The 26,646-nt window shown below is 39.3% G+C and overlaps 1 protein-coding gene across 1 annotated transcript; it reads left to right on the forward strand.

Moving 5' to 3' along the window:
* On the forward strand, positions 1-23,689 carry LOC135470672 (galanin receptor type 1-like). The gene is made up of 6 exons (XM_064749707.1): positions 1-434; positions 1,919-2,042; positions 15,841-16,061; positions 17,563-17,752; positions 22,702-22,827; positions 23,420-23,689. Exons 1-6 carry the CDS (start codon positions 1-3, stop codon positions 23,687-23,689), a joined length of 1,365 nt encoding a protein of 454 aa, XP_064605777.1.
* Positions 23,690-26,646: the final 2,957 nt, after the last annotated feature.

Genomic DNA, 26,646 nt, shown 5'->3' on the forward strand with positions numbered 1-26,646 from the left:
ATGGATTCTTCACTAACGGAGACAAATATGACTTTTTCGAAACCTCAAACAAACAGAAGTCACATGGATACAAGTTTGGAGGGTTTTTTCTACGAGGATTTACACAATCTCCGCATGCCGTGGATACACGAGGCTCATTTTTTACCCACCGTCATTGTTTATGGCGTAACTTTTCTCATTGGCATTATTGGCAACAGCCTTGTTATCTTTGCAATGGTCGGGGACAAACTCTCTCGGAGTGTCACATCTTCGTTCCTCGTCAGTCTTGCCTTGGCAGACATTGTCTTCCTGGTCGTCTGTGTTCCCTACGAAACCGCCAAATATTTCATCGGTCACTGGGCCATCGGTACGGTCCTCTGTAAACTAGTGGGTTTTATCGAGATGATGACAGCCGTTACATCTATTCTTAACTTGACAGCTGTTAGTATAGAAAGGTAAGATTTACCATTCTTTGCAATATCTCAATAATCAATTGTAGGAAACTGATGCTTCACACACACACGTACACACACACATTTTTGGTGCACTGGCTTTTCATTTTATCTTGTTTGCGGACAAATGTCCTCTATTTTCTCCAAATAATAAACAAGTTACTCAGTTAATTACATTTCAACCACAATTTATATAATAATATATAACACATGGCATGGGTACTTTGTATCTGATTCTTCGGAACGCTTGCATTGCGCACGTTCGAGTATTTTTGCCACGTATCTTATTCTTTCTAGTCTTTCTTGTATTGAGAATATCTGCAGGTCTATTGTGTGTGTTATCGTGTTCTCCCTACAGGTCATGTCTACTGCCGTATTCTTTCTAACCTATGTTTTGGGAACATCGGTGTATCTTGTCTACTATCTTATACTGTGAAGAGCATCTGTTAACCATCTTCTTTGTCATGTTCTTCCTACCATTTGCTTTGAGTAAATATTTGTATCATATCCTTACATGATGTCGTATGCCTTATCTTACTCTCCCTAACCTTTGCACTGAGAACGTCTGTGTAACATATCCCCTGTTTCCCATCTTTCGTTTTGAGGAAATCTTGTGTATATCGTGTCTTCCACCTTATTCTTGTTTATCGGTAGTTTGAGAACATCTGTGCATCGTATCTCTTGCCTTATTCTTCCCAGCTTTTCCTTTGAGACGATACATGCACCGTATGTCCTATCTTACTCTTTTCAGGCATGTATTGACAACATCTGTGTACGGTATCCCCTCTTATTTTTCTTACAGTTGTTTTGAGAAAATTTTTGCACTGTATACCTTATTTTTCCTAATCATTCTTTCGAGAACATTTGTGCCCTTTCTTTCAAGCAACTTGTTTCGTCATAGAAACATCTTGCATCGTGCCTTGTGTTAATGATTCTTATTTGTCCTAGTGTTGGGGACGAATGTGCGTAGTGTCTTGTATTTAACTCACCTTGGTCCGTTTCTTTGGAAAAAAATGGTTGATATTTCACTGCGAACTCGAGAACATCACAGTATGTGTATGCCATAGATGGAGGAAAACCTGTGGTAAGTAGCTGAAGAGCATTCCCGCGTATCTTGGAGTTTAATTTGTATGCTTGTATGATGGATGACAAGTGATGTCAGTGCAACGAACTTCGTGAACATAGGCCATCTAAACGGCGATACTAGATCTACTGGCCGTTTATTTCGACCCGAAGAGCTCCCGAGGGAGGCAAATAACGAATATGTCCTCATTTACAAAGTCTAGCAATCCTGTGCACTTGGCATTTGCGTTTTAATGAAAGAGTTGGCCTTAAAAATGTACAATAATTGTCTAGGCCTAGAAGTTATAAACAAATGCTTGTGTTGTCTAACCAGTGCCTGTAATACAGTGAACAATTTTCAACCAATCGAGGCGTATAATGTTTCCAGACACAATTGTTCAGCCGGAATTGCTTTGTCTTTTCAGGTACGTCGTAATCGTTCACCCGATGAAATCTAGGAGAATCTGTACTGCGAAAATCACTAAGATCATTCTGTCATGCGTTTGGATCATTTCCATGATGGCGTCGGCTCCGATGATACACGTCATGGTAAGTCTGTTCCTTGTTTGATTGGTTACAATGACAAGCGAAAAGCAATGGAAATACGCCTATACTTTGCTAGAGTTTTCTTAAACATACCAGGCACAGTAAGTTACATGGTAACGCGAAATGGTGTTACAGGGCGTACTTCCGGAACACTGGACACTTGTGTAAATTAAGTTTTTCTCTTCTTCTTTCTTCGCCCGTTTCTGAAGTGAAATCTGTTTCTAGTACAGAAAAACTGGCGTTATCGTCTTAGTTGATGTGTCCAAGCAGTCAAGCAAAGTAGAAAGCGTTCAAGTGAAATTTACAACGGCAACGTGAGCAAAAGCGGCGCATTAAAAGAACAAGTGATGAATAATCTTCTCTGTTGTATGTAATATAGATTGTGTATAATCCGTATTTTTATAAGCTTACTTTTGGAAATTTTGAAGTACTCGAAAATAAGTTCTTGGATATGTATGCGGCCAAGTTAAATTTCAGCGAGAATAACCTTTGGAGAAATTCACACAGTTTGAAATGTGGACATCGAGTTCTTATGTTGTGCGCATTAGGTTCTCACCGACAAAGTGCTTTATGATACGGTGGTCCTACACATGTAATATTGGATTCAACACTGACTTTATGAATCACGATCGTATGTTGTCGAAACGACGAGCACTGTTTTCAAACGAGTTGTAGGTTTTCTTATTTTACTCGACGAGCATTGAATTATATGGTTATCACAACTGCACAGGTTTGTTAAATCTGCGATATACTAGTTAAAGCCATTGGCTGTTTGTGCCGAATCGTTTATGTTTATTTTATTGTGCTTAAAATTGGATGACAGTAATATGATGCTCACTGCAACAATTTGAATCCTTTCAACATACCTTCTATATAATTATTATATACATGAAAATTTGTCTTGTATTTTTCGTTGCGGTTCTTATGACGCGATTTAATATATAACGAATAGTCTTGCGTTCATTTGTTCTTGCTGGCTTCTTCTTTATCAGTTTCAGAAGAAACTAAATTTGCATATTAAACATGTGCTGTTTACTGTGTCAACGTACTAAACATGTTTCAAAGCTTTGTACACTTTATAACACACATTATCTTTACTTGACTATTTGTGTTTTTTGAAGATATCACCACATAGCAATGTAAAATGTTTACTATAATAAACACATCCTTTAAATTTCTAAATACAGTCTTTGTGAATGAAGATGAGTTTATTATGTGTAAAAGAAATGTGTTTATAAAGGATACACTGATTTCTAAAAAAACAAGATTTAAACCTCTCTATAGAATGGGGATTAATGCATACCAAAAGTTACATGTCTTCTAGAACAGTGAGTGTAAATTATATGTAAATTACAGCTGACCCCAGCGCATTTTTGAAACTTAATTTTGCGTACACCGTGGGGATATCAAATGTATACCATTGATGCAGTTACATGAAGAGTAAGGGTAAGACCCTAACTGAGGTAAACACATCTGTGGCCGCATTTCACCGGTTACGAGTGACGATCTGGCAACTACCGAAGCTGTAGTCTGTTGTGATCTAGCGTAATATTCGGAACTATCTCCGTAGATGTGTTGCCATCCACCATTCCAAGAAATTGACAAACTAGATATTGGATAAAAAATAGACCATGGCCATATTATTTTAAGACGCCTGCAAAAATATAAAGAGTTCATGTAAAACCTTTCGCACCCACAGAAAAAAACATACAGCTGTTAAATTAAGCGTAGGTTAATCGTTAGAAACATTGGCGCAACCTGCGGATAGTCGCGAGTTTCTCCGGAGTTCTGCCTGATGAAATATTAATTGAGTATGGCGTACGTGTAAAGCACCAATCAAATCAGAAAATCAATCAAAACATTGGCCAATGTATTCATAAGTGTGCTAAAATATTTACAAGGATAAAGTATCATTAACTAATTTTTTGTGCCAAACTTTTGCACTGGGTTACGGAGTCACAATTTTACTAAATTGTCTTCCTTTTACGCATACAAGAGCGTATCTGTAAGTGAACATATCTACAATTTTCATCCAGTAAACACTCAAAAATTTCACTCATAAAAATTAAGATGTACAGTGATGACAATAAAAATAAAAGATATAAAAGCAAAATGCACATGGGTTTGAGTATACATTCATGAAATGCAAACTGGGTTCTAGCTTTCGTTGCTTTCTCCGCATATGAGCACACATTGATTCCTGATGTAAGCGTTTATGTGCAGCAGTTACAAATGACGTTCATCGTTGGATAAGAGAGCTTCTTGAGGGGTGCTTTCTTTGCTATTTTAAGCCCGGAAGCAATAAATATATATGGCTGTAAGACTGATAGCTCAGCAGTTAATTAATCCAAACGCCGCAACTCAAATACTAACAGAACACATGTTTGAATATACCTATGTTTATCTATCTAGGTAATTAGTGAAACAATTGATGGTGCTTTAAATGAATTGTAAAATGTGCGGATTTGAAATAGATAACACAGAATCATGTATAACACTAATAATAATAATAACAATAAAAATAATAATAATATTAATAATAATAATACAGATATATGGCCTCCGGAATATACTAGTATTGCACAGCTTATGACCCAAAATTGTTAAAGCACGACGCAAAACCAAAAGATACATGCATACATACATACACACATACATACATACACACACGTATACACGCATACATACATACATACATACATACATACATACATACATACATACATACATACATACATACATACATACATACACACACATACATACATACATACATGCACGTATACACGCATACATATATACATACACACACACACATACATACATTTATACATATGTATTATTATGATTTAGTTAAATACAACTGGCATTGCATTCACAGATATTACCGCACCTTTTTAAGGAATACTGGGCTAGGAGCAAACGACATGCAAATTTGAAACAAATATACACAAAATAAAATACACATCTTTTTTTCTAGAATGTAATCTTTGTATTTTTCTTTGCTAGAAGGGGGTTTATGTTTAGCTAACATGCCAGTGCCCATGTGTCATTTAATGTTTATATGAGATTTAGTGGTAATCGTCGCGTAACAGTCCTTTATGTACAACACAGTGTCAACTGTCTGCCAAAGCCAACAAATGGATTATGTCATTGGACTTCTGGCATAATGGAAGGCGTAAACTAATTTTTACGTGATTGTTCATCGGGAGAGAGTACCTCTTCTTTTTGAACAAAAATCCATTTCTTTTGACGCGCCGCATGTATTAATCTCTCTGTAACCTCACCCATACTGGTTACCAAAATTGCCTCTGTAACATCACGAACTCTACACTGTGATCTGTTGGACAACCATAATATTGTAAGGAGAATGCTTTCTTCCAGTTTGTAATGTTTTTTCCTCGCGTGACGTCATATTAAAAACAAGGTGGCTTGTTGGTGGAACATCCATATTGGTTGAGAGCTGATATACGAACGTCTACATGTTCGCTGGAATATTTGAAATTGTTTCAAGTTTCAATAGAATATGCCTTTGATAAAGGAAATGTATTTCATCTCTCTTGGCCATATGATCTGTCAACAGTCTGACTTCAAAGATTTATGTTGGGAAATCTTGTAATTAAAAAGATTGCAGTTTTCTCGACGAGAGAGTCGTGTAGGGTTTGTTAAACCCATAGGGTGCTGATATAGTATTAGATGTACTTATTTTATTGTTTTACGCCGTGCTCAAGGAAGTTTCACTTATACGACGACGGCCAGCATTATAGCGTGAGAAAACCGGGCAGAGCCCGAGGGAAAGTCACGACTGCCCGCAAGCTAATTACAGACTTATATACGGCCGAAGAGGAAGCCAGCATAAGCTGGACTTGAACTCACTACGACCGCCTTGGTGAGAGGCTCCTATGGAGGCTGGAACCACCCTGCCCAATGAAGCCCCATTCACAATGTAAGGCAAACTACTCCTTGCGCCCATTGTCCAGCAAGTTACTTCTTTTTTACTTCACCGGAGGCTATGGAGTTTTGGTGTGGAAAACGAGCGCAAGGGGTTTAGCATTATGAACTAGAGAAAGTATTCTAACTGCATTTTACTGGACGTAGTACGGACGTCTTAAATGTCGATGTGTAGAGTTTTTAGGGCGTGTCCATGCCGCCATAGTGCTGTCGCCACTGAAGTATCATGCCGAAGACACCGTATTCAGCCACATTATACTGTCACCAGCCCTGTTTCGCACCGTCCCCGATATCGCCCGCCTCGAGGGGCGGTAGATCCAGGGTCAATCCTGGGTCGGGTCACACCTTAAAAGACTTTAAAAGAGGAAGTTGTAGTTCCCTTGGCGTTCAGCATTAAGGGGATAATGCAACGACCGATTGACCCGTATCAGTATAATGGCTCAGGCGGGGCAGCTTAGTTGCCTTCGGTAAGTCGTCTCAGTGAAGCAGCAGTAGATAAAGGTGTGGTGGAAATCCGCCCTGCAACAAAGAGGCACATTACATGCACTCTAAGGACTCTTTCGGGGTCACATGACGTTAAGCCCTAATTACTCACTCACTCACCATTTTTAAAGCCTTTGGTATGACCCGACACTGGTTTGATCCTGGTGTCTTCCATCTTTGATCCTGGGGTTTTCCCAACTTCGAAGAAGACGCTGTAACCATGCATGAGGTGACCGAAGAGGTCTGGCACTAATGCGCCTATGAGATAAATTGCAAGCGCTATAATATTTCAACCCATGTTAGGAACCGCACAAAAATGCTGTTCCACGCAGTGGACCCTCTGAAAGTCTGTGTACGACCTTAACAGGAAGTTGTCAGCCTTTCTGCGAGAAATATTCAGCTTCTGAATGAATCACAGTATCTCTAGCTCGTCTGTCTCATCGTTCATAATATATGTACATATATTTTGTACTTTTTCTTTTTACTTTGATAATAAGGTTCTATTTACAAGGCCATATATCTCACTTGAGTTGCTCGTTGATGTCGTCACCATTTCCATTTCTTATTTTTGGGAAATCTTCTTCCTGGATACTGGCTAGTTAATCTGTACATGTAGGCCTACCTGTTTCAACACGGCCTCATTACGCCCACACTCCTTTTGAGTGACGCAGCATTCAGTCTCTTTAGGCTGCTGTTCAGTATTCAAATTTAATGGAGCTGTCCAGTTATCCTTACATTAAGGCAAATCTTTTAACTCACACGTTTTAAAAAGCAGTGCCTCCCATCTATTTGAAAAACAATGCCAGCTATGTTTATTTAATATCACGGCTCTGCCCGGTATCCTCCCACCATTACGCTGGCCGCTGTCGTATAAGTGAAATATTTTCGAGTACAGTGTCTAACAGCAATCAAATAAATAAATATTTATTATCATTTGTCTTGGTACTAGAATCAGTGGTATTGTTGGTCATTTAAATAGAGAACACTGCTGCTGCCAGATTTGCTCTAGCGGGAGAATCCATCTGAGTGAAGCACATACATGTACTTCTGTCTGCGTGTAGGGAGTCCACTTGGGAAAAAGTATTTACAGGCTGACATGGCTATTTTCTTGACATCAAAGTGGCGATGTCAAGATTGAAATCTCCAAACATATCATCACGTAAGAATTTACTTTTTGTTTTTTAAGACATTTGCCGAAAAACCGGAACTCAGTTCTGTAATTTAGAGCTCCAATAAATATATCGGATGGCCGGATGGCTATCGCGAAAAGAAGGGCAAATGGATTGTTCTTCAGACGAACGCTGGTTTGCCTTCAAGCTGCCTGGGTAAGCGTCATTATCGGAAATGATTTATCTTAGAACTGCCAGTTATGTTTTACCGCGAGGATTCTGGGGATCCTTTGAAACAACTGTTTAATGTGGTTTGAATTGCAAATGGTTTTTGTTTATTGGCTGGCCGTATCTTTCCATCTTGTTCTGATTTTGCATATTGTTATTTTCATGTCATCTGGATACGTCTGAAATATTACCAACGTCACGTTGGAATGTAAGGCAGCCAGATGGTTTTGTTTATACTACTCTCGGAAACATTCATGTCAAAAGAATAGTATAGTACTGTATATCAGCGCATTTGTCTAATACGCCTAACTGTGGTATTATATATGTTTTCAAATACATTTACGACTTTTTCTACGAGAACGAACATACTTTAGCTAATGATAACTGAGTCTGGAGTGGCATCCAGCATGGTCTGGGCTTTAACTCACGACGCCCGCATAGCTCATAAGCTCCTGGGTCATTGAGCCGCGCCGACACACTAACCACAGAGGCTACGGAGGCCCTTCTAGAGGGCAATATTACATGTAAGTGGCCATGTTCATATTCGCAGGAGACTATAGCCTAACCAAATTGATGTAGCACGTGACGCCAACTTCTGTTGACTTAAACTGGGTTCCTCATGCATTACTGGAGTATACAAACACTGCATAATGGACACCGACATCACGGGAAATCCACCAAACATGGATGCCTCTAATCTAAGATGCGTTGTTACCATTCTCACACAAAACCAAGTAATTTTGAAAACTTGAGAACTGAGTTAAAAATATGTTTTGCATTGTACTTCGTAACAGCATTTTGTGCCTAACCAAACGAGAGTAGAATTCTTATGGAACAGTGTGCAATAGAGAGTGTAATATTGCAACCGTTTATACCATTTAGCTCACGAAGGTTTATTGCATACAATGGTCGATGGTTTCGTTAGTGTTTTGCATGATGGATACTTTGTCTGGGGAGTCCAGGAACAAGTCTGCCGTTTAAACTGGAACGGAGAATTCATATCTGTCGGCATGCAAGTAATAAGGGTAGCTATTCAGATCTGATATAACTCCTCTCCGGCCGTACGTGGGGAGGTCTTCCAGCAAACTACGGATGGTCGTGGGTTCCCGCCGGGCTCTGCGTGGTTTCCTCCCACCATAAGTAAAATATTCTTGAGTGCAGCGTAAAACACCAATCAAATATCTGATATAACCATGGAAGCTCTGTGTATAGTTGAGGTCACATTTATCAACATATAGCAGGCATAATTTCGTAAGACATGGCTTGTCATCATGAAAGGAATTGATCATTCCGCCATCTCGTGGAATGGTCATCATTACAGTTACACAGGAATCGACTGCACAAGTATTTTACCATACGTTTGAGTCTATCCGAACAGATCCTACGCACACCCAAAATTCCACGATTCCCTCAAAGGAAGAAATTCCTGAGGACTTTGAAGATGCATTAACGACCAAAGAATCTATTCATGCTACATTCGATCATATTTTTCTGAGTTCGCGTGATACTTGCAGTTGAAGGACATGATAATGTGTCCCTAAATGCACATGCCCATTTCTGGGGAAAAGAATTCTAAATAACGTCAATGATCGAATTTAGGCTTTAGCTCGTCGGTAGACTGCCTATAACTTCTCAGTTGACTGAAGAGGGTAAGAAATAAACTGAATGCCAATGAAAAAAAAAGGAAACAAAAGGGACTTACATGTCAGTTCATGTAACATAATATGGTAAACATCATTGATGAAGACTTTGCACTGGTTTAACTAGTCAGGAAAAACTGACCTTAATATCGTTTCTCTTCATCTATTTGATGTCTGAAGATGAGTCTTTATTATATGCACATACGAAATTGATGGGTCGAATACTGGATTTAACCACTTGTAGCTATAGGCTGCTTATTTTTCCATGTACACTGTTTTCTATACGTACGCATCCCAGGTAGCCATTTGACCTGTGTCACGAAGGAGGAGAGATATATTTATATATTTGATTGTTCTAAAACGCCTTAATCAAGAATTCTTTTCTTGAAAAAGCAGAAATCAAGTGGATAGTTACTTATAGGTGAGAAACGTCAAATGAGGATGTGCATCTTCGCTGGCCGGCTAAAGGTTGTTTTAGCACCAGCTGATTGATAATGAATAGTTGGTAGTAAACGTTACACTGGCAATACTTCCTGTGTAAACATGTTAGGACTAGAAAAAACTTGTCTTACAACATAATTTTATAATTAAATGAAGTAGAATAGAACGAAGCAAACGCTTTTTCGCCAGCTAAGCTAAAATAATAATAAAACAGTTGAGATAGGAAACGCACGTTAAATATAATTCTGACATAATAACCTTAAATGTCTTTGAAAATGTTTTAAATGTCGCATGGACTCAGACGAATCGCCCACTACTTCCACTCCGTCTTTCAGTTAGAACACCTGTCATTTATCAGTCGGAAGTCAGTGGTTTTTCTCTACCTATAAAGCTGACCGTTGACGTATAAATGAAATATTCGTGGGCGATAAACAGCCGGTAAAAAAAGTATTACTAAAATATAGACGAATTTATTGTTGGCATTTTACACAGCTTTCATGTAGCTGCCCCGCATGGCAGCTAAAGTGTCTTTTTACAAAGCGCTTCTGCACAGTATTACTTGCACAAGAATAACAACGAAGCGCTGTAAGCATTTCGTCGATAGGGCGGTTACGTCTATACGTACGTGTAAGTGTCATTTAGCCGATTACCGTAAGCCGGCTAGGAGAAATAAGTCAGTTACACAAAAGTAAAACTATGTACTCTATGCGTCGAAACAGACATTCGTATACCAGCTGTCAACCAAGACGGACGTTTCAAGGTCAATTATTTTGAAAATGTGAAACCGAATAGACAAAATTGGCTAGTCGGCTTTTTTTGTTTGTTTGATTTAGTAATCTGAATTTTAGATGCCATATACTCTGTCAATCGTGTCCACTGATATCGGGAATCCAATCACAAATCTCAACCAATCAGTTCTGTATGCCTTTAAAATGTTATTTGGTTCATATTGAATTATGTACCTTAATTAAATTTGTGGCTTTACGTGTTCGTATCAATAACAACCATTCCCACCCAATTTCCCACCCCATCTCCCACTCCTCCTCTTCTTTCCTCAGCGCTTACATAAATCGATCTTTCTTCAGCCTTAATTGGATTTATGATGAGGGTTTAGAACACCGGTAATGATCCGTCTTAAAATCCTGGAGCTTTGTACAGGTAAAACCGGTGGAAATAGCACCGGTGGTAAAGGTCAGGCTGACTTTTACCTTCTGGCATAGATTTTAAGAAAGGCTTAAGGTGCGTCAGAGTTAATCTAGCGGGTAATGCCTTAGACAGCATCCAATAAGATGGCACAGGTTTAGTTCAGCAGAGTTCCAATTACAGCTACCTGTCATCACCTGCCTACTAGAACTCTGACAATAGCAGTCCGATTAGGCGTTTGACAAACGGTCTGCTTATTAGTTCACATGGGGGCAGGGAGGGAGGGTGCTCCGGGTGTTTAGCGTTCCAGCGCAGCGCATTCACTCAAGAGCCTTTCACCAATGAGGCCGCTGTCAGTTCAAGTTCAGCCCATGCTGGCTCCCTCTACGGCAGTATGTGGGAAGATCTACAAGCAGGCTGTGGATGGTCGAGAGTTTCCTATGGGCTCTGCCAGGTTTCCCCCCACCATATTGATGCTGACCGCCGTCGTATAAGTGAAATATTCTTGACTATATCATCTTTTTCAAGCCATTTCGTTCCAATAAAAGGCGCCTTAAATAGAATGTAATGCATCATTATAAATTTGTCTTCCCCTTCATTTCAGCGCATTTTGTCGAATTTATACTGACACATATATTAATAATTCACACAACCTGATTATAGGTGTCGATGGAAAGATGGATATCAGTGGAAATAAAGATTAAAGATGAACACTTGTGACGTTTAGAAATGTCTGGCACCAATTATTTGTATATATATTTTAGATAGAAGAATTTTAAGCGCATGAGTTGAAAATGGATTGTAAGAAAGAAAACTAGAAATAATTTCGACAGGCATATATGTTCTCATATACGTGATGTAAAATTCGCGATTGAACCCAGCAATGTAACATACGTAATTTCACTCATATTCGTTTAGTTCTAGGTACGATCAGTTATTTTTACTACGCGATCGGTTTTTCCGTGCCTAGCCCTAACTGAGTCGTTTAAATCGGGTTATTGGCAGACGTGATAATATGTTGATATAATGTTACAATACAATAATAATAATAATAAAAACTTATTGTAAATAATAAATAATATCGTCGCGTATGCTACGTAAAGGTTACTAGATACAAACCATGAAACATCCATATTAGGAAGTTTGCTTGTCATTTCATCTAATAGACGGATTTCTCATTCACTGTAAGCGACAGGGGAGCTAGATTTAATCAATCTTTCAGAGAGAATTCAATTTCCTCATGCGGTCAGAGGAGCCTAGTTGACTCGTCTTTTCAATGTGCATGGAATTGTATTACTTACCATGTAATGAATTTGATATTGGGTACTCTGAATTTGCGAGGACAAAAGCTCAAATGTGAAGAGAAAGACAAGGATAAGCCCGGGCAATGAATTACAAAATCTTTTCAACGTAATACTACTCATTTCAAAATGATTTCCTACATAACAGGGCTCTCATAGGCCATTCATAGGGAGCAAAATAGCATTGTATAATAGACCCATTCACTTTACGCGCATGACATAGGCTATACATTGTACATGCGTATGCGAAAGTAAGACATGTTCACCACATCATATCAATTTAAGAAACAATACACAGTCAGTACCTATACCTTTGTTGTGCTGGGAACGTAATTTGTCATTCGTCATTTTCCTTCGTTTGAAATGATACTTGCTCAGCAAGGACACTGAGCAGGGATCGAAACGGATTTTGTTTTCTCACATTGTTTTTAATCGAAGGATCACAAGCCCATTAAGCTGGGTGTGTCCATCTTGCGTGCGGACGTCAAGAATGGCCACTATCTTGGACGTTCTGAAAAATCCCCAGATGTCGAACGTCGAGCAAGTCTTGCAGTCATGTTTCGGTGACAATGCACTTTGCAAGTTGTTATGTCACCCTTGCGGCAGTCGTATCAACGGATATATTTATTTATTTGATTGGGGGGGGGGGGGGGGGGGGGGCGGTTAAATTACTATTTATGCACTTACATGAACAATTAGAATAAAACCCTAACTGAGGTAAATTGAGGTCGTATTTCACCGGTTACGTCCGACCCTTTGCCTGCTGTGACACTGTCTTCCCTGATCTGTTCTTGTTCTCTGTGCTGTACCTCTCAATTTTAGTTTATGTCAATGAATCTCATGGGGTATACGCGAAACACTAAAAAACTTGTTCTAATCAATATGGGCTACAGTAAGGCTGTCAAAGATATTTGAAAACCACAGACTCTACAGATTTTACAAATATAGCCCAGTCACTATTTGCCAGCTTCTGCACTGTCGTCGCTGCTCTGGTCTTAGCCTTTGTGCTGTACGTCTTTAATTATACTGTAACATCGATTGTTGCTGAATCTAAATACATCACCATTTTTGTGGTGGTGACCTGTGTGGAAACAATTTTCATTTTGATAGATTCCAAATGTGCATGACTGATTGCATATTACACACGAAACTAAGACAAGTTTGTCACAGCGTGTCAATTTCCGTATTAAATCCAATACTCATACATGATATTCTTGATATGGTTATGATGTTATAGTCAAATCTTTGCAAATTGATTATTTCAAAAGAGACACCATAGGTGATTCCATTCTGCTATTCTAGAGTAGATTATGCAAGTTGTTCGTGTAAAGCACAGACTTGTACCTGACAAATAAAGAAAAGCTGTTCTTAACGGGTAATATATTTTTATACAATCTTCCACTGGAGACTGCCAGATGTTCAGTCGTTTCTCTCCTCTACCTGCAATCTGCTCATAAACCTTAAGCATGAAAAACTGATGCGTAAAACAGCACCTAAATTAACACGCATATTTGAATATACGACATAAGTGTGACGTCCCTTTGCGACTTGACGTCGTCCCTTTTATGTACTTAAAACTGCATAGCTGGCGTATAGAGAACAGAAAACTAATTAAACAGGATTGGATTAGCATTATGAATTGCGTAAGTGGGTTGATTTAATGTTAAATATTGCAAAGATAATAACATTCCGCCTGTGGTTTTATCTATTCACGAACACTGCCATGTTAAAAGATAAAGGCAATTAGTAAGTCGCTATACCGTGTCGTAAAGCGCAAAAATCATTTTGTACTGGAACGTCATTGATGCGGTGATGCCGTAAAAAAAAAAGAAAAATACGCATTGAAAAATGCCCCATTGGGTTTTTTGTAATAAAAATGTTCTTTTCCAGAATTATGTTGATAATTATCTGTGTCTGGTCACACTAGCACGTTTTTCACCCATAAACTGACCTAGCTGGCTGGACATGACATTCAAAGACACGTATGCAGAGAAATATTGCAACATATAAGAGGACTCTTTTGTTGTGTATGAAATTTACCGTTATACCAGTATTTGTTGTCCAAAATGTATTGGCCAAAACAAGCTTGACCATGTTACCGTTATGATAAACTGACAACCTTCTCATGGAGACAGTTCATTTACTTCATCGAACTTCATCTACGGAATGAATCTGTTCTTTCATGGATTTCTCGTTGCATCATACTGGGATTTTTTAAAGCTTAGCGTGATCGATGTCCATGTATCAGGCATCAACGATTAGTTTCTACTGGTTGCATCATACATTGTTTAATTGACAGTTATCTTTCTAAAATATACTAATGTCTTTAGATTAGCGTGATGTCCATACTAGAATCTACATTCTCCCTAATAAAGAAAAAGGCTACATGCCATAATGTTTCACTTGCTTTATATTATTGATTTCCCTAGTCCTAATATCTCTACAAATTTGATAATTAAGTTGTACAGTATTGTATTTTGTATATGGGCCGGCTCATGAGGCATTCTATAACTGATTTATTCATTGATTTATTCAGTCAACATATCGCGAAAAAAATATTTCCAGGCAGCAATAAAATGTTTTGTTTCTGCTGTGAACGATGTGCTTTAGAGATTACTGAATAACTATCTGGAGTTCTAACATATTGTTGGGTTTGCAATCTGTATATTGATCCCGGAAATAATCGCTCTTAAGATTCTTTAGTCACCATTTTCTTATTTCCATACATTGGGCTTCCTTTTTTCTAATTTAGTTTTGGACGTATGTGTCTTCCATAAACCATACTATCACAGTGGCAGCAAATACCATTGCAGTTTTCCGAGTAAGCCTCAATGCCTCAGTGCTGTTTGGTAAATCAGTAGTGATTTAGTAGTGTTTAACATCAACTGAGATAAAAGCACCAAGCTTAACAACCTTACGTATTACAGAGTTTACCACAATGGTTCATAGGGTAGATATCTTCAAAACTTGCTGAGATGTATACAAATTTACTAGCTAGAGAACAGAGATTGGCATATATGTACATATTTGACAGCAAGAGAATATCATTGTAGTACTTAAACAATAGTCGAAGCGATTTGTGTTTTACTCGGAAGTAGAAACATGAGTTGATCCTCTAACAGATTACAGCCAAGCTACTAGTTTGAACAGAATTGCATGGTATTTATTAGTTTTTGAGTATACTATGATATTCCACAACAAAGTCCTATTCCCGAAACATTGGTATTTTTTAACAAACTGTAATATTTTATGTTATAGAAATGGACAGTGTGACATTTATGCCGTTGACAAATAGTATGTGTTGGATATGACTACCAACTTTAAAACTTGTATGGCCTCTATTCAAATAGCTTCAATGATTTATTCTTGTATACATCTGTCAGGTTTTCCTCCCACTTCAATGCTGGCCGCCGTCCGTAAAAGTGAAATACTTGAGTACGGCGTAAAACACCAATCAAATAAAAAATGCATAACAAATAAATTATTTTTGTCTATGTTTTGACAGCATACAGAGACAGCCACATATTACAACAACGACAGCACCGTGGTCATGATTTACTGTGGAGATGTGGGCATACCGGAAGTCAAGCGGTTGTGGGTGGCGGTCTATCGTTTTCTGCTGATGGTCGTTCTTCCGGCATTGGTCATTATTTTCTGTTACGTTCGCGTCATTCACGTTCTCTGGATTAGTACAAAGGACTTACACCGGATGACAAGCCAACAAAGGTCAGCATAAAAAACGTAAAAACTGAATACACCCGCATCATTTAAAGCGTCAAACCATATTACCATTGGGCTACTATTGGCAAAATTATTGCCACTAAATCTGAGAGAAGCTAGAAGCCTCCGTGGCTTAGCGTGCTAGGGCAGTACAATGACCCAGAAGCCTCTTGCCTATTCTGTGGGTTTCATTCCATCTCATAATTGCTCCCTCTCTCTTCGTACATGGGAAGCTCTACCAGCAACCTGCAGATGGCCGCGGGTTTCTCGGCTTCCCTCCTACTACCACGACGACCGTCATTGTATAAGTGAAATAGTCTTCCGACCAGATAAATAAATAAGAGGAGGTCAAGTGATGTAAAAGAACAATGTAGGCCTAGTTTGATAGGAGACACAGTCAAGTGACCACTGAATCACAGAGAAGGCCCAAGGTGAGGTAAAACATTGAAATCGGATTTGGCGAGTAACACAGTCTCCAAAATATCAGTTCATATCTGGAAAGAACATTATAAATGAACATGCCTTATGCCAATTTGTCACAACATGTAGGTTTCGCGAGATATCCATGAAGTTGGAGGGCAAGTCACCTCCAACAAAGTTTAACCTATGATTTACGCGCCGTGTCATACTGTCGACAAGCCCTCGAAAATAGTGATGCCAAAGGAATCACAAAAATGTTTCTAGGATAACAAAAGTACAAACTCTCATAGAATAGCACAGTTTGGTTACCAAATGAAATGTCGCTTCAAGCTGACGCACCGAAAGACCGTTTAGCCCAAGACGCTTGAGACGCTTGAGACGCTTTCATCCGGCTGGGCAAAGGCGGGAAAGGAGACTTGATAGAATATCGACCTAACTGTTAACGACGCACCACGGCTATCTGACGCAGTGAACGGGATTTTCTTCACCATAAAGACCACGGTTTTCTTTCTAGTACCCCAGCACCGTTACCTTTACACTGTTGATTTATTTATTTATTTATTTGATTGGTGTTTTACGCCGTACTCAAGAATATTTCACTTATACGACGGCGGCCAGCATTATGGTGGGTGGAAACCGGGCAGAGCCCGGGGGAAACCCACGACCATCCGCAGGTTGCTGGCAGACCTTCCCACTTACGGCCGGAGAGGAAGTCAGCATGAGCTTGGACTTGAACTCACAGCGACCGCATTGGTGAGAGGCTCCTGGATCATTACGCTGCGCTAGCGCGCTAACCGACTGAGCCACGGAGGCCTCTACTTTTACACTGTACGATTACATGAGTTTGTGACCAAATGTGTGTTTTATAATCTCTATCGAGTAACGCTATTAATTAATAAAATTTTTCTTACAGTGTATGTGCAATGACACTGGCCAGTGGTGGGGTGGGGTGGAGGGGGGGGGGGGGGGACGTCACTAGAACGCTCTGTGCAACTTGTCATAGTAGAAAGTTCCAGTTATGCTAGGAGATAAAAACCTTTTCAATAAGATCGGCTTCCAACTTTTCCTTTTTTCCTTACCACTGTAGAAATCGATACGACGACAGCAGTAAGGAAAGCTGTAAATCTCAACACCGGAAACCTTTCTTATCACCCAAGTGCTCTGATTCGTCCCCAATCAACAAATCTGCCAGGGCTTTCCATAATAATGAGAGGACAAAGCACTTCAAATCCAGACTGAAAGACCAAAGTAGGACAATTCAGGACGCCAGAAAACAGGTAAGACTCTACTTGGAAATAAAACTAGGGAAATGAGGTCTGTAATTGCAAGACTCGGGCGCCGCATTCCTGTTGTGAAAACAGCTGCTTATGCGATTTGGCTCTTATGGCACATCTGGTGATTTACAGCGTATAATGTTATAAGTAAAATTTCGTTGCGAAAAATCTTGTCGGTTTGATCTGTCCGAATTCAAAATAACGCGACTACCAAGAATTTTTATTTTGATAGATCGGTTGGTATGTTACTGTCGTATCAATATTATTACGATCACATCACGAAAATTCCTCCACGCGCCTGAAAGTTTCAATATCGGATGGGGAGTGAGTTGCGCTCTTCTGGATAAAGGAGCTCACCTTCCAATCGCCAGGGGCACACGAGGTGGAAATGGAACTTGTGGATTCACCCGCTCTCGCTGTTTCTGGAACCTTGGTGCCAATAAGTGGTCGACGACACTTATGTGACCGTTTGCGCAATCTAAACATTCGTTGGAGACTACTTATACAAATATTTTTTAACATAGTCGTACGTTACGTGTGCGAAACTTCGCGAGTTTATCAAAGGTCAGTGGTTTTTCCTCGTGCAAAACATTCTTGAGTATGGCTTTAAACAAAAATCAAATGCACACGTAAATAAATAAGTGGTGCAAGCTGCTTCACGTAAACACCATGTAGGGGAACTAGATACAGCGAAAACGAAAAGGGTATTCAGTGGTAAATAGAATTGCTATATGTCTATGCCAAAAGTTCAACGAGCGCCGTCAGTCTTCTCAATAATGGACACCTTGTCCTGTCAGGCCTGTTGAAATCATCAGTCTTTCCAGAAATAGATACAGTCAAGTGTTTTTGTTTTTTTTGTTTTTTTTTTGGGGGGGGGGGGGAAGTTTTTTCGTTTAAAGAATTTTGCCTTAGGCTTTATTTGCTGTATTGAGTGTGATACAAGGATCACATTGAATGGTTGTTGATTATCGCAATACTCTAGTTTACATATATGCACACTATTGTGGTGGAAAACAACTAGAAACACTGTTAATCTTTCAACCCGCATGTTCTACGCAAATTGACGTATGCGAAAGTAAGGGACAGTGGCAACGTGATAACTGATGTCTAGTATTTCCTGAAATGTGCTGCGTGACCTTTAAGCATTTCGAACTCAGCAGATCTCTTTTCAATAAACACGACAGGCCAGAGGTACAACTGACACAATAGGAGCCAAAACTGACCACTGCTAATCAGATTCTATCCATTACACCATATCAACTGCTTACGTGAAAGGCATACCAAACCCCGTCCATCTTCCCGTTAGAATCGTCGAGTGAGCTGACAACGGTTGTGAGCTGTGTTAAGCTTGGCTGCTAATTAGCAGGGTCGATACATAGTTTACATACAGAGTGAATGCTCACCGAAGACCAAGGGCTAGCACAAGTGCATGCTGGATCAATTTTTCTTCCCTTAATGTTTGGAACACGCTTTATCAGTCGTAAATGGAAGCCTTTTTCCAGTTGTCTAGGCCAAACACGTTTAAGGCCATTGGCAGAGGGAAAAAAGTATTCGTGAGCGAGATGTACATTTCTTTGCCATAATCACCTCTGTCTGGTCGTACGACTTCTTTTTAAGAAGAAACATGTTCAATCCCTGGATACCAAACGGTACACCTTTTATTGTGTATGCAACAAGAACACATATTGATGCAAATCTCTTTTGCGCTCTGTATTTAAACACAGCTGGCTTACTGATTCAAAGACGTACTTATTCAAGAGAAAGTGTACTTTTCTTCAATTCATCCCGGGCATGGTGTTCCCTGGGAAAAGCTGGATTTGTTACACACATAGACATGACATATGACAAGTTATCTCTATGTACGTATCTATCACGCACACGGTATTTAACAACACGGATGGCGCTAGTTGCCCAGTGTAACCGTCTATCTTGTATGTCATGAGTAACATCATAGATGGCGCCTTGTGTAGCATGAGACCTATACATATTAACGGGAAAGACGTAATCGTCCGTTACTTTTGAATCACAATCTGATCGGTAAGGGTCTGTAACGGTTGTCATTTCAAACTGTATCTAATACCGCTTAACCTGGGGCTAGGGGCCGTAAAGTTAGCCATGCTCATTACATCAGCATGATGCCTTTATGAACAGTTGCAATTAAAGCGCGACTGAGATACTTGTTTGATTGTTATTTGACCTGGAACTCATTCACGGACTACGAATTTGAACTTTGATGTGGAATTCATGCCTGGAATATTCATTGTCTGGCTGGTATCATTGAAAACTGATGACCGCTTCTCTCTTGTGTTTTACCGACTTTATTTCTCATTTGTATAATTTCTTACATACCCTTGTTTTTGGGAGTTAGTGTTAACGTTGTTTTGGAAATGGATCTTGCGATTATCGACTTGAAACGCCCTTTACGGACTATGAATGGTATACAAATGTCGGACTTGACGCTTACATGTATATGAGTGCGTGAGCAACAGACAATGAGATGCAGGAACAGAAATTATTTATGTGTTCAAGGGCAACAATAATTGTCCATAACGATAATAATACCTACAATTTCATCACAGTTTTCATCAAATATATATATATATATATATATATATATATATATATATATATATATATATATATATATATATATTATAAATCTATGTAGTTTGCTAAAACTACGTTTTTTTTTCTTCAAAGTTTAACATGGAGTTTGTTCCATGCTTGTGGTAGGTCGTGCAGATATTATTAGAAAAAAATTCTGCATATGGCGTATAGATGCATGTATCTCGCCTTATACCAATTGTTAGATCACGTGTGTTATGTGAGGATTTCAATCGAATCTGCACGTCGAAACAGACATTCGTGTACCAGCCGGCAGGACTCACACATTATTATTGCAAAGCTAGTTATTCCAGATATTCAATCAAATGTGCTCTGTCTTAGTTTCTTAATTTATACAATGCCTATCATTAAATATGGGCAGACTTTCCAGAATCTCTGACTTCATACGTGTGTCTAAAGTCCGCTTAGCCCATGGCTGGGGGCGGTCTATTCATCGATTTAGATTAGATCCCAACGGTGAACATGTGAACAGTTGAAATCAAGACACACGTGAGAAATATATTCTGGTTATCAACAACTTAGGAGCTAGCATGAATATCTTGGACACTGACTTTATTCATTGTTGTGCCGTTTTAACTGTACCGCTTTAACTTCGTACATTATACAATGTTTTACGTCCATTTTGGTTGCTGGATAGTATACGAACGTCTGGTTTTACGCCTAGATTGATGTAAAATTTTATTAAGTTTTCCAAAAAGAAGGAAAGCTTGTCTATCGTAATCTCTTTTGGAAAAACCCTGTAGTTGGTCATTGTCGTTCATCACATCAAGTTACCTGAGCTTTGGGGTTGTAACTCTAACTCAAAATAAATCATTTCCTATTGCATATTCTGATTATCCTGAATTGCTCCTTCACTCTAAAACTTTATTTTAAAAAGTGCTGCATGTACTTGTATTTGATTATGGATTTTATGCGTCCCATATCAACGCCTCATTTCACTAAAATATCTTCCGGGTGTTTTCAAACGGTAAAACGACGTTCTTCCGTTTCCATCCTTCTCTAATCGCTTTGCCGGTTATTTCAAACACCTAATTGACTAGTCTGGCAACTCGTTTCCCGCCCTGCCGATGCCTGCTGCTTTAAGATATTGATTAATGCCTATGCTGTGAGATAAGAGAGGTTTAAGTTATTACATCTTGTCTGGATACCAGAAAAATCTGACAGATTCTGAGCTGGGAACAATTACCAGCTCCCGGCATTTTTTATCGCAAATTCTAGAGTGGTATAGTCTCGTTAACCTCTAAGTCTTGTTTTTTTTTTTTGTTTTTGTCTTTTGACATGGAGCAAATATGTCAATTCTTCTGTTTGTCAAGGTCAGTCTTACCGTGAGTCGTATACTTATCTGCCTTATCATACCCGGTATGCCAAGAATATATGGCAAGCCTCCACTAGACCTATTTTCTCATTATACAGATGAACAAAATAATTGTACTATATACCGAAACTAAATAACTATGTGCACATCGTAGCAAAGGAACATGGATGCTCAAATCTTTGGCACAAACACCTGTTCAGAGAATATGCAGCAAAAACAGCCTGCCATAAGTGTCAATATCCAAGCGTTTCCAAATAGCCATACAGCATCTGAATTGTGGAAATATAGATTTTTAGATATTGATTATTTGAAAACATTTGAACATTTTTCAGCCCCTATAAAAAACAAACAAACCTGCATGACACCACATAATTATTTTCTTTCAATGTTGTTTTAACTTTTAACTTTTTCACATTAGTTACATACACGTACGTCTTCAAAATTGGTTTGGTTTAAACTGATTCCATGATAAAAACTCGCTGCGGGTTATTCTTACATTTCCAAATTTCAACAATAATTTTCTACCAAGCATAGTGAGAAACTATATTTCAGGATATATACCCGGTGATTCCAAGAATGTAGGTATGGAAGGCAGAAGATGTCACATGCGTTCCCGATCCGTGTCTTCATTAGTCCGCGACAAGAGATCTCGAGAACGCCAGATAGTCAAAACAGGGTCATATATCGAAATCGCGAGAAGTCTAACCCTGAGAAAGTTATTCTCTTTCCTCGACTTTTTACAACCCGTACCTCCAGTCATTAAACCCGCGGATCGAGACCACGAGAGTCGGGATTTAGAAAAAACTGACTCAGCTGTTGATCTGATCTCTCGTGTCCTCGAGCAGCGATCATTGACAAACGCGACATGAGAATGAGGATCAGAATGGCTGCATCCATCTTCCATATGTAAAGGTGTTCAAACTAATAATGTGCCACCTGCAAATTGAATAACTCTGTTCCGACTAAGCGAGCTGTTCTTTTGTTATTCTAACTCCATGTGTTATCTCAACAGGTCATCAAAATGTTGATAGCCGTCATTGTTGTATTCGTTCTGTCATGGGGACCCAAGCTTGCTTTCCAAATAATGCAGCGGTTACACTTGGAGATCATGCATTATCAACTGGCTTTTACCTGTAAGGTAAGACATCCCCGCCAAAAACATGGTCTGATTGAAACCTGCTCATCGCTTCGTCGTGTATCTTCTGATTTGATAATCAGCTGGAGAAATGCTTGGCATGAGCAGATTACGTAAAACCATATCTGCTTTATACTAGAATGGGAAATATGATCTTAATGCTTATTTTATGTCATGGGAGTAGGTAATTTGGCCATCTCATAATTCTTATTTTAAGAGGTATGGATTAAATTTTCAACTTTCAGAACCAAACAATCATTCATTGAGACGAGGTTTCAAATTTTGACATGTCAGGAGTGGCACTGTGTAAAAAATCGAAGGCTTGACCCTGACCGAGTGGTTGTCAACGTCCTAGCAGAGGACAATGACTCTAGAGCCGTTCACAATAATTCATTTTTATGTTCGAGTCCAGCTTATGGCGGCGTCCTCTGCTAGTGATGTTCAACAGCGTACCCAACACGTTTTGTCGTCTTGCAAGGCTGTCAAATTTTTTTAAGGTGTAGTTCAAGGAAAGTCCACAGTTACTGGATATAAATTAAATATCTGACTTAATTCATCCAGCTTTAAAACACGCTTTCTCTTTATTTACTTTCAGATAATACTGGATTGTCTCCCTTACATCCAATCTTGCATCAATCCGTTAATATACGGTTTCATGTCGAAGAATTTCAGACAGAGCATGAGGCTAGCATGCCGGCGACATTGCTACGTGTACGGCAAGAATTACGGTCCGGTTCGGCGGATCTTCGGAATGGACATAGACACGGATTCCCGGGCACAAAACGGGACTACACATTCATTTATCTCCCATAGAACGGCCGCTAGAATGACGAGCCTTCGGCGCCAGGAAACTGTGCTTTATTAGACCTTAATTGGCGATAAGTGACTGCAACAACTCATCCATATCGACATACAATGGCCATCTTTCACAAAAAGAATACCGCTGAGTATTGCAACAGGCAAACTTGCAGCAAATAAAACGGGAGTGTATATAAGAGGGACAATATTTACGCTGACAGACGCTCATTGGCCGGGAAATATCGACAAATATATTTATTCCTCCCAAGTGCTCGATAGACAAATCGTAGGCATGAGTCAAAATTTCTGCATGCAAGGGATGTTCTAGCCGTCATTCTATAATGTTAGAATGATTTACAGTTGGCAGATAATTTGACTTTTGAAACTTAAAAACAGAAAACAAAATGAGTCAGAACCCAATAAGTACCCACATAAATTTGAACGGTAAAACTGTCCCATTCTGATTCATTCTCGTTGAATATTCTGTATTTATGACCGTCATTGGAATATGTTGAATACACTGGACTGTATAACTCCTGTAGGTCATAAAACCTCTATATAAATCATGCTGCCAACGCCCCGTCTATTTTATTGGTGTCGTGAAAGCGTGAAAATGTGCGTAGATGATAAATTAACCTATTTTCCTCTTGGATATCACATGACACGAGTTGTTGGCGGATTACTGGGAGTTCACTGGCTCCCCAACCATCATGGCGGCTTATTAATTTGATAAATTTGGTGCTCACGGAAACGTGTACATTAGTCAATTATAACTGCATGAGTTGAACTGTAAAATATAACCGTACAGAAATGTGTGTCTTCTGATTTCTTTGTCTTCTTGATGACCCCCAGGGTTATATCGGTCACGCGGCCAATGAGCACTAACGGATATCTTCAGACTTTCCGTGATTAATGAAGCTTTCGTTTTTCTGCCACGATGGGCGACAATAAAGTTGATATATACGGGCCCTGTGTCAGCATTAAACTTTCCACGTGCCAGTTCCTGATAAACTCCCCCCCCCCCAAACAAAATAAAAAAAACATTGCCAACATTTCCTCTGAATCAATAACAGTGCGTTCAGGATCAATTAGATGTCAGTGGCAAAAATGCTAGTGCTTATAAAATAACGTTCCATAAATCCACAAATTTCTCTTTTATGCTTTTATGTACATTTTGGTTATATGTTTACCAATGGAAAGAGTTTGTAATAAAAGGTCATTACTGGAGACGAGACTAATAAAAGCCAGCATTTTGCGTTTGATTGTTCATTCCAGAACGATGAATTTCCTAAAAATGTGAACTGTACCGACGGACCTCATTCATCGAGGGGTCCATATCGGTCGGGAGACCCGAGATCGAATCTGTGTGGAGTCATAATAATAGAATAGTGCTTGTTGCTGTGTGGCGTGGCGGTCAGTAGTGAAGAGTTATAGAGCAAGAAAACAGGGACTGGTTGGCCCAGTGTCAGTATAATGTGAATGGGTGACGTGTCATGTTTAGCTTCTTTGGCATGATACTTCAGTGGCAGCAACACTTTGGCGGCATGGACTCGCCCTGCCACATCATGGATATACAAACACTTAATGGTTCCTCATCGTCATTTGACTGAAAATTTGTTACGACGTGCAACGTTAAGCATGTATAACTCAACAAAAATATAAACGCAAAAACCAAGAATGTCATGTTAAAATGACCTTTCACGAAATATGCATGCCAAAATGATTGTTTTCCTCAAATGAATTGGCAAATTTCAAATGACCATGAACTTCCAGTTAGTTTACTCACAGGTTGAGTTACTCATGTTGTGCGAAATGAAAGATGACAATGTTGTGATCAGTCCGCCTGGCCAGTACACGGGCACTCCTTACAGTTGGGACAATGAAAGGGCACTTCATATCATGAAATGTGGACTTTTGTTACTTGTCGACATGCCACAGTTGTCCACACTCATGCATGGAGCGTGCCATTGGCATGCTCAATGCCGGAATGTCAGCAACAGCAATGGCGGCACACTTCAATGAGAGTCATTCCACAATCAGACGCTTATCAACACGTTTCCGAGAGACTAGGAGATCTGTAAAGCGCCCACATGGCCGACGACCACGTGTGGCCACGCCCACACAGGATCGTCACATCGGCACCTTCGACACGAACTACTGAGGAAAGTGCTGGGCTTGATGTTGATGTTTATGCGTAGGAGATGTACCGCTCATCTTGATGACAACGGGGCCATACTCGGTATAGTGCTGAGTATTGTGAACTGTCATTACCAACCATGCTCTTTTGACGCTGCCATAGCTCCTGGGTTAATTTTAATTTAATTCTTTATTTGTTTACTGAGGATATCCCACAACCCATGGGTCACTAGGGGGTCTCCTCAAACTTATATACATCATACATTTATATAATCAAAACTTGATAGTGAAGAATAACATATTTACAATACACATAGGCGTCCAATACTGCACACACTCATATACTTCATTAAGTACCGATTATATAACTGTTTTAAGAATGGGTTTCAGTCTTAGCACTTTGTACCTTAAAAGGAGCTTGTTTGAACTACTTGGTGAGTACGATGGATAAATCTTCGAGTATCTTGAATGAATTTTTGCACAGAACAGAATATGGTTTTATTGTCTTCAAGAGATAGGTCATTTGATCCAAAAAGTAAAATATTTGAGATACGTTTTGAGCAATGCGGAAGGAAAATAGATAAGTGAGCATTTGGAGAAATCGTTTTAGTAAACCTGTCGAACATGTGCTTCCTTTGAGCGGCATATGCGGGACATTCAATAAGAAAATGATGAGAATTTTCACATTTGTAATTACATTTATGACAAGACTGGTCATCTGAAAGGCCATTGGTAAATAAGTCTGCGTGAAGAGCGCTCAGTCCCATCCGCATCCTATAATGCAGTATCGAGGAAAATGTTACAAAAGAATCGTACAGTACGGAAATAGTAATGCTGTCAACAAAACTAGGTTTGAGATAGGATTTAAGCTTTTCTAGAGAGTCGTGA

Source organism: Liolophura sinensis, chromosome 7, assembly GCF_032854445.1.
Source record: "Liolophura sinensis isolate JHLJ2023 chromosome 7, CUHK_Ljap_v2, whole genome shotgun sequence".
Classification (NCBI taxonomy): domain Eukaryota; kingdom Metazoa; phylum Mollusca; class Polyplacophora; order Chitonida; family Chitonidae; genus Liolophura; species Liolophura sinensis.